This window comes from Cebidichthys violaceus, unplaced genomic scaffold, assembly GCF_023349555.1.
Source record: "Cebidichthys violaceus isolate CVI_PGR_0920_01 unplaced genomic scaffold, fCebVio1.0.p SCAF_10, whole genome shotgun sequence".
Classification (NCBI taxonomy): domain Eukaryota; kingdom Metazoa; phylum Chordata; class Actinopteri; order Perciformes; family Stichaeidae; genus Cebidichthys; species Cebidichthys violaceus.
In genome coordinates, this window is record NW_027176263.1 from 13,288,956 (window position 1) to 13,301,228 (window position 12,273).

Sequence of the window (12,273 nt, forward strand, 5' to 3'; positions counted from 1 at the left end):
TGTCTGGTGCTCTGTGTGGAGGCGCTGCACAAATGAATATATGGTCCAGTAAGCCTTTTAATGAATAACGTCCTTCTCATTATAGCAGTTACTGATGCATGGAATCCTAAACGTCTCCTTTGATAGTTGTGCCTCCTGGTGGGAGGTGTCAGTATGTACTTTTTCCTTTTAAATCTACTCCTGTATGCAGGGAGTATACAGGCTCCTTTGAATCAGGTATGTGGCTGCACATGATACAACTAAAGGAGCGCAGAACGCTGCATATCAGTGTCTGATCATCTGCAGCCAGCACGCCTTTCCTTTTCTGATCCCAACTGCAAATCATTGAACAAGGCATGACACAGTGACTCGATCAGTTAACCGTTTAGCTGGAGCCACACTAATGACTTTTTGACGTGAGGAAATATACACCTCGGGCAGACTCTCAGGCGCCGTCCCTCCGCTCTCCCGAGTAGGTGCGAATTGTTCAATCGGGAGACAATAGAGCTCAATGGATCTCAATGATCTGGCAGTTACCTCCGCTTTGATGTTCCTTTGAAGATGCACGTCTACAATGAGCCGAGAGCGAGCACAGCTCGGAGCCCTGCCACCGGACGCCTAAGGAAAAGAGTTCGCCTCCAGCAGCCGGAGGCGGCATCTCTTTTTAGCCGCTCCACGGGACTGAGGGACAGGCTGACGGAGGCCTGTGATACCTTAAACCCATCCTGGGCTCTTTTTTTTATACCTGTTGCTGTATAATATTCGAACAAATAAAAAACAACCTGAGTGTGGTGATAAAACTGGTCACTTGCTGGTCGTGGCCACTGGGTCTTGAAAGAAATAGATAGAGAGAGAGAGAGAGAGAGAGAGAGAGAGAGAGAGAGAGAGAGAGAGAGAGAGAGAGAGAGAGGGGAGAGAGAGAGAGAGAGAGAGAGAGCGGGAGAGAGAGAGGGGGGGGGGAGAGAGAGCGGGAGAGGGGGAGAGAAAGAGAGAGAGAGAGAGAGAGAGAGACAGAGAGAGAGAGAGAGAGACAGAGAGAGAGGGAGAGAGAGAGAGAATAAGGCACAACGTGGTGTAAAACAGGAACCAAGCCGTTTGTTCCTTTTTGTTAAAGTTAACATCGACGTTGCAACAAATGGCCAAACTCTGATCCACCTGGTTCAATAATATCTCCATGTGGCCAAGAGTTCATGTTTTTTTCTCTTTCACTTTACTGAAGGATACAAATCATATCAGACCTCTTTTAAAATCTATGAAGGGCTGAAAAAAAGATATGCACTATATTTGTCAGAACTCGAAATCATATTGTAGATATTGTGAAATATGCATATTTTATATTAATATGATACTGTAAGTATAACAACAGAAGGAAATACTGTCAATATTTCAAGCACTTTTGAATGAAAGACAATGAAGCGAAATAGGCAGTTTGTAGTCTTTAATTATGTTTTTTGTGTGACATAGAACATAGAACTATTTGCAGGAAATACATTTACATTGTTTTATACACGCATCAATATACACAGTAGTACTTCAGATAAATTAAAAGTAATTATATTTACAACTTTAAAACCCCTCTTTTAGAGAGAGCAATGGAAAAACATCTAGATTCTAGACAGCAGGCTTGGTAGAAGTGTGGAGGCATGATGACTGGGTGGGAGCGGTGCTGGGGCGGAGGAGCGGCTGCAGCTGCGGGGAGCTGTCCACTCAGGGCGGGGTGCTGAAACAACAGAGGCGGCATTAGAGCAACGGGGACGGAGAGGAACTTGGGATGCAGGTCTTGGACCTCCCTTTTCAGCTTCATCCTCCTGTTTTGAAACCACGTTGTCACCTGGGAAATACAAGGCAGCCATTAACGGATGATCTATATTCTCAGTTATGAATCATGGTGACTCCAGGAGCCCTACACTTTGAATCAGGGCTCCCAAACTAGTGAATATTCCCCTGGAGAGCTCCGCAATGTCACCGGTGGCCTCCACAGTCCTCATCGTAACCAGTGTAAACCTCACCCACCTGAGTTTCGGAGAGGTTAAGCCTCTCAGCGATCCTCCTCCTCTGCACAGCACCCAGGTATTTGTGCCTACCGAAGGCCTTCTCCAGTTTGCTGATTTGCTCGGAGGTGAACTCCGACTCCGGCAAACCCCCACCTCGCTCTCGGACCCCGAAGTGTAACCGCAACTATCTAAAAAAGGAAGAACAGAGCAGTTTAATTAATTCAGCCTAAAATCAATATCCACAGAAAGACCTGTCTGCAGCCCTTAAGGCGAAGTCCACCAGTGAAGTTATACTGTTTGGCGAGGTCGGAGAGTATTTGCTCCTTGATCCATTTGTAAATTCCTCCATTTCGCTATGGACTTTTGAATGAAGCGCGTCATCCTCATAATAACTTTTGGAAAGCCATTCCACAGAGAAGTTTGCCATGTCGCATCCAAGCAGTGGTCTCAGGGTATGTGTGTGTGTGTGTGTGTGTGTGTGTGTGTGTGTGTGTGTGTGTGTGTGTGTGTGTGTGTGTGTGTGTGTGTGTGTGTGTGTGTTTTGCTGCCCCTTGGGTGACTCTTGGCCGCTACATGGAGGAGGGGCACACGTCTTTATTTGCATATGCAAAGGAGTCTCGACGGAATGATAGAACCGTGATGGTCGTTGTGATTGAGGTTAATAGAGGCTGGGTTGTGGTTTTTCTCACGTTCATGGCTGGCTGAGACGCTCTGGCGCCAGTAAGCCTGAGTGTCAGTCACCTGGCATCTCAGACTTTAAATGAACCCTGCATAAAGTGATCCAGGGCCGTATCCCCTATGAATACAATGCTGTTAACTAAAGTATCAGATATGAAGCCCAATTTAAAAAAATCGATTGCTAGTAGACTTTCGACAGAGTCCTACTGTGCCACTGGCAGAATAAATTCAGATTTGAAAGTATTTGATGTTCCATAAAATGTCACAGTTTATCAAATCATATTCATATGTCAATGTTTTAAGAAGCTGAAATCTATGGAGCTAGAACTATAATAAAATATAGAATTGCAAAAGAAAACATTGGCATTGAAAATGTTACTGATAAATAAGGCATTCAAATATATTTTATTTTGATATCTGTTGCATACTGATGTGTTTTTCCAATCTTCTCTTCTCCGTAAACAGTTTTATCCCAATGGGACATCTTTAGTAGTGCTGTCACATATTCAACAAGTTGTATTTAATGTATGATTATTAATATAATTTCGATTTATTTGGTAAACAAAATGTGAGAATGTCTTCATCCTTAATGGCGTTCAAGGCACCGGTAACGTAACTGCGGGAATAGACGCGCATCAAAATATAAACAGCGGCTGGCTTGACAGCAGTATTTATCCATGGCAGTGAGCTTCTGTCTGTTCCATACATCTAACAGGCACATGCTTCATGTATATCAAGAAGTTTTTAATCGCTCTTTCAACTTTTTTAATCCCGACTGGAACAAGGCGAGAATAATCACACACACGCGCACACTCATACGTCTGTATGAGGCGCTAGTCTCTCTGAGTCTGACACGATGAAGAGGAGAACCTTTGCAGATCTTCACATACACACACAGCAACAACCCGAACCAGAGAGACGACGCATGTGAGAAGATGGAAAGACCTTTAGATCTGGCAACTGTTGAACTTTGTGTGTTTGCGTGTTCTCTGTGTGTGTCTGAGTGTTCTGTGTGTGTGTTCTGTGTGTTCTGTGTTCCGTTCCGTGTTCCGTGTTGTGTGTGTTCTGCATTATATTCTGTGTTAAGTGAACTGCTTTAGTTTTTACATCTGCAGTAGCGTTACTACTGTGTTAATGTGTCTATCGTGTCGTTTTTATGATATGGTTAATATTGTTCCCTCTGATGTGAATAATAAGGCTGCTCTTCAGTGTGTGGTGGAATGCGTGTTTTAGCGCCGCAGTTTTGCAGGAATGTGCAGAGGCCTGTTGAATCGTGTTATTCGGGTTTTATGTTATTCTACCTGCTTTGTTATCATATACATATATGTGACTGGTTCTTGTGAGTTTGTTCTTGTCATTGTGTTAATTACATTGATTTTGACTATATGCATTGCCCGTTAATGAAGAAGCATCCCGTCATGCTGACGTCATAAAGACGTCATAATGAAGGTCCAGGTATAAAATACACGGTCCGCCACTGATCTACAGCAACCGCTTTCACGAGTTCACAGGGACTAAACCGGAAGTAGTTAAGTCTGTTTTGCTCTGCCGTTGTTTTATTTATAACCAAACATTAGCTAGGATAGCCTTGTTCCAGCTGACTTCTCTATATTTTAGTTGTAGCTATACTTCTGTCAGCCACTAGAGGCCACTGCAGTCTGTGAGCAGCGTTACAAGTTAGCAGGGACTTCTGGGTAACGTCAGGAGTGTGTTTTTGAGACCTGTGTCACCACTTTCCCTGTGTCTCCAAAATGTTCGAATGCATGGGTCACACTTTCCGTACAGGTGCGCACATTCTCCCGTCAACTTTGTTTTTATAGTTAATAATAATAATAATAATACATTTTATTTATCGAGCGCTTTTCATTGTACTCAAAGACACTTTACATTAAAATCATCATATATAAAAGCTATACACTAGTTCACAACGTTTCCCTATTTCAGACCCCGTTTTGTGCGTAGGCACCGGTTATAAATAAGACCCCAGGGCTTTCGCAAAGGCAACAAAATATAAACGTGACAGTCAATGGTGGCGAGATCGTACGTGGGTAGTTACTACCAGATTGATGAGATGATTGATCCAATTTATTGATCCCAGCATGCCCTTGTGTAACATAGCACTTACTGCCTAAACATTGTGGCCACTTAAGTATTGTGACATACGCACCTTCATTCCATAGTGCGTCTCTACCTTTAGCTTTTTTTGGACGATAATCTTGTATATCGTTTTTTTTTCAAGCCATATTTGTCAGTCTGGGATTTTCTATATTGCCCAACCCTAACCCTACACATACTTTAAATTTAGTATGACTTTGCAACTTGGGAGACTTTACTTTAAAAATATCTGCTGTCATCTCGTATTCAGGCTGGAAAAATGAGGTGGGATGAGTTCACTTTTAGCATCCTGTTGATTCAGATGCAGCATCCCAAGCAGGAGGCTGACATCTCATCCTACACCCAACGCTCTCTTCTGGATTCAGCTGCATTTGGAAACGAGGTCAAACATGGTTCAAATGAATGCACTGCAGAGTATTGCTATTACTTATGTGCAGTAGAAGAAGGGCCACCTATGACCAGGTCACTCAGACAGTTTAACCCGGTTAAGCTGCCTCTGTGTTTTTGTGGCGGGAAGCCAGTCGCAGCCTTGTACTCCTCAGTCGTCTAAAACAGAAGAGAATACATTTGAGATTTTTTTAACACTTGCATGAGTTGCAGCCAAATTTAGAAGAAATATATCAGTAAGACTTTCTATAAAAAATGTCTATAATGGATATCAACATATTTGCATCATAATGCATATAGCACTGTAGAATTATAGTTATATGCACTCTTAAATAATCATAATGCTATATTTCAATAATCATGATACATTATTGTTTTTTTTAAAGATCATAGTCTATTATAATTCTTATGGTTGAAATACATTATAAACTTATGAACCTTATAATCACTGTTAAAATGAATTATAATGTGATTTTACTTCACTTAAAGCAACCAATGACCATTTAGTGTAACTTATAATCACAGAGCGTCACCAAAATATAAAGATAGTGTAACATACCTTGAGCCTCCATGCTGGCTTTGTGGAGTCCTGGTTAGGGCTGAACTAGAGCTGGGTGTGGGCGCCGTCACTTGACCACCATAGTTTTCACCTGGATGAAGAATATGTACATGGAATTACATCCAAATTTCCATTTGGATGGGGTTTGACATGAAGCTGCATGAAATCCAAGCGTAGTAGATGACGTAGCAGGTGATACTGACACCTCTAAGGAAATGGCAGGCTGCCAAAGGTACATGGGCCCCAGAACACCACCCAGAGACCACACGTCTACCGCTTCTGAGACGGGAAGGCCCAGAATAACATCCGGAGATCTGAGGGCGGGAGACAAGCGTCTATTATTGGCACTATAGGTCAGAAAACCAAATTGGCACAAATTTATTTGAGCAGATGAATCAGTACTTAGTGCTTCATTGAGTACTGCAGACTCCTCCTTTTCTAGGTTACAGTTCACTGCCTGCTGGCTCAACTAACCTGAACCAAAAACAGCGTGAACTTCATCACAAAAAAGTAGCTGAAGAGTAGATGTGACAGGAGTCAACATTTACAGTAGGATCTTGACTTTTCTCACACCATGTTAGTCTCTCTCACCCGTTTGACTCGAGGTTCCTGTCGACTGCAGCTTTATCTCTCTCACAGATGAAAGTGACATGTTGTTGTGTCAAGTTACTGTCAGTTGTTAAGACAGGTGCTTTTATTTGACACACAGTTGTAGATATAAGGCCTCAATTGATGACATCTGGGAAGAAGAGGAACGTTATACAGAACAACTGAGACAACACCTTCACTGTGCTGAAGCTCTGGGGTATGATATTTTTTTTCTCATTGCCAGCTGCATTATGTTTGATGCTGAATGTTGAAAGCGTGCAAAATATTTTAAAAGCAATGGTCTCTTCCATGAAATCATAGGATATGGTCTGTAACAGACATGAACATTCAGATAGCACAGTGTGATGACACTTGATGTCCAGAACTTAAGAATACCTGAAGCTGACATTACAGCCCATTTAAGCAGCTCATGTGTCTTCTAATTGTCTTGTATGCTTTAAAAATATGGTAGATAAAAGAGTATAAATATGTCATTAAAATATTGGAGTATGGTATTTTATAACAAAAATAATCAAACAGTCAAGTATAGTATGCCAAAAAGATGTCATAATGTATTTTAGGTTGAAATGCATCAATCTGGTGTACTTTGAGAGTAACATTAAGAGGCTAGATCTATGGAGAACTTTGTGCTCTTGTAAGCAATGTTGTGCTCTTTATCTAGCAGTGTTTAACTATAACTAAGTACATTCAGCGTACTCAAGTACTGTACTTAAGTTCAATTTTGAGGAACATGTACTTTACGTGAGTATTTCCATTTTATGTAACTTTATACTTGCAGTCCAATACAACTTAAAGGCAAATATTGTACTTTTAACTTCACTACATGTATTTTACAATATTAGGTATTAGACATAAAAGTCATAAAAAAGTCATAGTATAGCGTGTCGAAAAAAGTCATTGTATAGTGTTAACATGCTGAGCTCCTTATACTCTATACACCTGCTCCCTCTAATTAGCCCAGACATACCATCTACAAGTCAACACTATATGTACAATAAATATTTCCATGATTTCACCAACCCAAAGATATCAATAATAATTTACAAATACTACAATCAACAAGAAAATTTATAAAAAAGCATGTCAAAAAAATCATAAAAAGTCATAGTATACAATGACGAAAAAAATCATTAAAAAGTCATATAATAGTATGTCGAAGAAAGTCATAAAAAAAAGTCATAGTAGGTCTACACTTTGGTCTGCTGTTTTATTCAACATTTCTGAGTGATGGTGCTTCATGATTTAGATGTCCATCTTCTCTGTTTGCACAATCAGCTGATATCAGTAGCCTACTTTCCCTGCACGTTAGTTTTGACCTCTTTACCTCTATAAATCCATTGCTGCTCTGTGTGGACAAGAGGACACCACAGGCCAAACAGAGAGAACAAAGATCGCAGTCGAGTGTCCCCTGCCAAACGCTCTTCTGGTAATTTCGTGGCGCAATTGAGCACAGGCTCAGAAAGAATGCCATAAAGATCTCCACGTTTCTCCATTCAGCTATAACAGCATTACTCATCTCATCGCATTAATTCAAAAATACATTGGCAAATAGAAATAATGCAAAAGCATCATAGACCACAGAATTCAATGAGTTAGTATACAAACATTTGACTGAAAGCGTTGCTGATTGACAGTCGGATGCCCGTTTAGCAGGATTAAGGAAGTTTCTACACATTACATTACATTACAGTCATTTAACAGACGCTTTTATCCAACACCACTTACAATTCAGATGCTATCCCATTTCTTCACCGTAGGCACAGCTACGGGAGCAATGTTGGGTTTAAGTGTCTTGCACAAGGACACATTAACATGCAACTACCCTGATTGAAGGATGGCCCTGCTATCCACTTAGCCACAGTCACCCATTACACTTTGGAAGTGAACTCAGGGTGGTTAATTGGCATCAATTATGCCAAGAAAAAATCTGAACTTTGACAGTGAAAACCACACCAGCAAAGAATGTCAAGATAAGATCAGTGGGACTTTTTTCAGTGCCAACTATATATTTTCGATGCCCAAACCTACTGTCACTGTTCTAGCTCCACAGAAATAAAAAAAGATATATTTTATATTCCAATTAAAATATCGCATACCTGGCTGTCAAATATGTGACTAGCTTTTCTTCTCTTTTTTTTTTACAGTTGCAGACAGGAGCGCCCGGCTGTCTGAGCACCAAGAAACCCGCTGATGAAGCCTTTGTTATGGTGTGTGTGGGTGTGTCCGCATGTGAGACAGTGAAAAAACTTCCGTTTGATCTCTGTTGACTCCACTTGAATGAGACATTGGCTGAGGAGCCTCTGGGCACCTATAGAACCCCAGACTCTCTGGAGCCGGACCGGAGGGCTCCTGCTGTAAGTGTGAACTCATCAACGAGAGGCTTAATTAGGACTAATTGTTGACCGTGATCTACCTGTTAGCTGGCGTTTGAAGAGCAGAGATGTGTGTGTGTGTGTGTGTGTGTGTGTGTGTGTGTGTGTGTGTGTGTGTGTGTGTGTGTGTGTGTGTGTGTGTGTGTGGGAAGGGGAGCGGGGGGGAGCATATGGTCGGTCTTTGTTGACAGGTAAAAAAAACACACGCAATGTCTGTACAAGAGGCTCAATCAGAATGTGTTGTGTTTTTTTTCTTTCAACAGTATTCACAATCCTCGGTGATTTCGTTTTTTTATGACTTCTTTATTTGGATTGGTCTGGCCGGGTTTTTGGCCTCTTATCTTGATATTAGGAGAGATCCATACAATGAGTTGAGATAATGGTCAACTCCCATATCTAACAGTTCTTTCGGCCAACCTCCCCGTCTTAAGATGAAAGACGTGTTGAACTAATCCTGCAATAGAGATAATATCATCACCATTATCTTGAAGATACCCAGTTCTGTTGTGGCTGTTTAGGGGCCTGGAGCTTGTGTAAGCACAGATGAAAGGCAAAGTCCAGTGCTGCAGTATAGACGATAGACTTTATTCAATTATAAATAGACTTTTTTTGTAAATTATATATACAACTTATATATATATCCAATAAAATAAAAACAATAAAAACAAATCAAACATCAAATTAAACACAAATCTGGATTGCACGTGTTTGGATTCTAAGTGTTTCGGTCGGAAAAGTCTGTGGTTGACAGTTCTTCAGTAGAAATGCGGGTTGCGGATCATGCGATGAGGAGGGGGAGGGTGATGAGGGCGCATCTGCTGCTGGAGGACCAGCTGCGGGTAAAAGGCCGGGCCGGTCGCGGGGTAGTGCACGGGTCGCTGTCCGGCCACGCTGTGGTACTGGTGAACCGGGGGCAGAGGCTGGAACAACACCTGCGGGATCTGGGGCGCGAGGTAATCCTGAAATTCCCGTTTCAGCTTCATCCTCCTGTTCTGGAACCAGGTCCTAACCTGAGAGCAAGCAAAAAAACAACAACGAAATAAAGTTAGTATCCAGAGTAATGCAGAATCAGGGGAATCCGTCAGTATTTAAACGGGTTTGTTTACACTGAATGTCTCTTACCTGAGTTTCTGTGAGGTTCAGCTTCTGCGCCGTCTTCACTCTCTCTCCGGCATCCAGGTATTTGTGCTTGTTGAAGATCTTTTCCAGTTTGCTGATCTGCTCGATACTGAACTTTGTGCGCACGCGGCGCTGCGGCGCGTCTTTCTCCGCGTCGCTTCCATCGTCCACAGAAAGGCACTCGGAGGAGGCCGCCTCGCTCTCGTACCCGGAGGAATAACCGTTAATTTCTGAAACTGGAGAGATAAAAAAAAAAAAAAAGAACTCTGGTTACCAACTGTACTTGCGCGTAAAAGACCTATGGTTTAAAAGTTAGGAGTTGTAGGCTGCTATTAAGTACTGTACTTACTCGGAGAGGCGCAGCTTGTCGGATGAAAAGGTGAGCACGGACTGGAGTCCTGCCCGCTGCTCTCCACTCGCTCCGCGTGCTCGACTGGCTTTAATGCTTTGGGTTTCGGCTGCAGGTAACCCTTGCCAAAAGTCGGCGGGCGCGGCTGCACCATGCAGGGCATGTGGGGCCTGCAGGTCGTCGCGGTATCCACGCCAGCTCCGTGGTCCTCGGTCGGTGCGCTGTGGAGATGGCTCTGGGCCAGCCAGTCCACGGAAAAGTATTTCACCATGTTCGCAGTGCTGCTCAGTGACCTGCACAGTCACCAGATGTCAGAGGGAGTGTGTGCGGTTGCCAACCCACACTCGGCCGGGGGCCAGCTTTTATAGCGCCATGGCCCCTTGGTTGGCAATTTGCATATGTAGAGGCCCTTGTTAACGCCCGATCGATCCCGATGATTAGGGGTTAATGGCTCGTTATTGAAGTCTTTACATATCCTGTGAGTGTGTGAAGACCTGGCGCCGCCGAGTCTGTGAGAACCCTCCTGAGCTCATACATTTGTCCGCCCCGACTGAAACCGGGGGGCTCTGCAGAAACAGCTGTATCTGCTGCAGAGGTGGAGACCCGCTTTCATGTTTTTCATACAGTAGCACCGGAGCAAAGGTGTCAGAACAACCAGTCTTCTTAGTGTTCTCCCTTCAGACAATGCAGGTTAACTTGTCCATGACTGATCTAATGTCTCTGGTAATCTCCATGTGAGTGGACGGAAAGCATCCAGAGACGTCGGGTGGGAAGAAACTAAGTACAGGCCAGGCGATTTCATTTTGAGGTGCAGTAGTATAGTGCTCAAATACTTCTATTTTACCACATTTCAGGAGCTGATTTTGTACTCCACTAAATTTATTTCACATGCATAATTACAAAATTATTTTTTTTAGATTAAGATTTTACACACAAACGCGAAATATTGGGCTAGGCTACACGAGGCACAGCTTAATATTACAATTGTAGTACAATTTTGAATGGAGGTTATTTCTTTAACAGAAATAATGAATACTTCTTCCACAGCTGACTCATATGTCACCCGTCTTTTTTTTGATGGGGGGGGGGGGGGGGGGTATTTAAGGAGTGGCTCCAGATTGGAGCACTTAATCCTAATAATAGTGATCCCTGCATTACACAAGGGGACTTGATCTGTGGTAAATGATGCTCAGCTCTTCTGTTGTACTTCTGCACTATATCAAAATGGGGGGAAAAGGGGGGGGGGATCCCTCTGGATGGTTTTCGTATTGACATGCCTTTGATACCCCGGTGAGCGCTGGCGCCGGCTACCCGCGAGCCAGCGTTTGGCACAGGCGCTTCAAACATTACGAATCAAAGGCATTACAGTAGCAACACAATTACGGCTGATTGTCGGGCCGTTCACATGTAAATATGCCAAAACAAGCTGCGAGGAAGCTGGGGAGGTGGGGTGGGAGTCTGTGAGGGAGTCGAGCCCGCAATAGGACGCGGTAATCCCTAAATTGGCTCACATACCAATGGCCGCACACATTGAGAGATATTAATAATGCATTAGATGATATACTTTTTTCATCGGCTTTGGATGTGATCTCTAAAGTCACCACGCTTGACATGCGGGATCACATCGCCACACGAACCGGTGGGACGGCCCGTCCGATTTTGTGAGATCTCCGCGTGCGGCAGCTTCTGGGGACAATGGCGCTAAACTGATCGTTTAGTCGTGCGCAAAAGCAGATAAGAGACAGAGGCCTGGTCGTCTCCTCTATCGGCGATCTGTCGCAGCGGAGGCCGGAGTCCCCTCGGTCCTCTGGAGCTCTTCATCTCTGACGCTTTGAAGATGAGCCCCGATGCCGTTAGATAACAATACCAAAAACAACACAAAAAAAGCTGCCCGGGACGTCGCCTTCACACTGCGCCGATTTCCTCAGCTCTACCTGCATGGGCTCTCTCTCTCTTTCTGTCCCCTCAGGAGAAAGGCCCGGGAGAAGAGACTGTATTCTAATTTCGACAGGGTCACTACAGCCTGGATTAAAATAGATAATTAAATAAATGAATTAGTTGTATTTGATCTAACTCACATAATAAAATCAATACATTTGAGAAGTTTTGGTG

General features: G+C 43.2%; 1 protein-coding gene across 1 annotated transcript; it reads right to left on the reverse strand.

Annotated features, from left to right (window-relative positions):
• Positions 1 to 9,402: 9,402 nt before the first annotated feature.
• LOC137878001 (homeobox protein vent1-like) lies at positions 9,403 to 11,182 on the reverse strand. Its single transcript, XM_068718165.1, has 3 exons — positions 10,162 to 11,182; positions 9,816 to 10,048; positions 9,403 to 9,703 (listed from the first exon to the last, which is right to left on the reverse strand). The coding sequence occupies exons 1-3, from the start codon at positions 10,430 to 10,432 to the stop codon at positions 9,449 to 9,451; spliced, it is 759 nt and encodes a 252-aa protein (XP_068574266.1). The 5' UTR covers positions 10,433 to 11,182; the 3' UTR covers positions 9,403 to 9,448.
• Between the last annotated feature and the right edge of the window lie 1,091 nt (positions 11,183 to 12,273).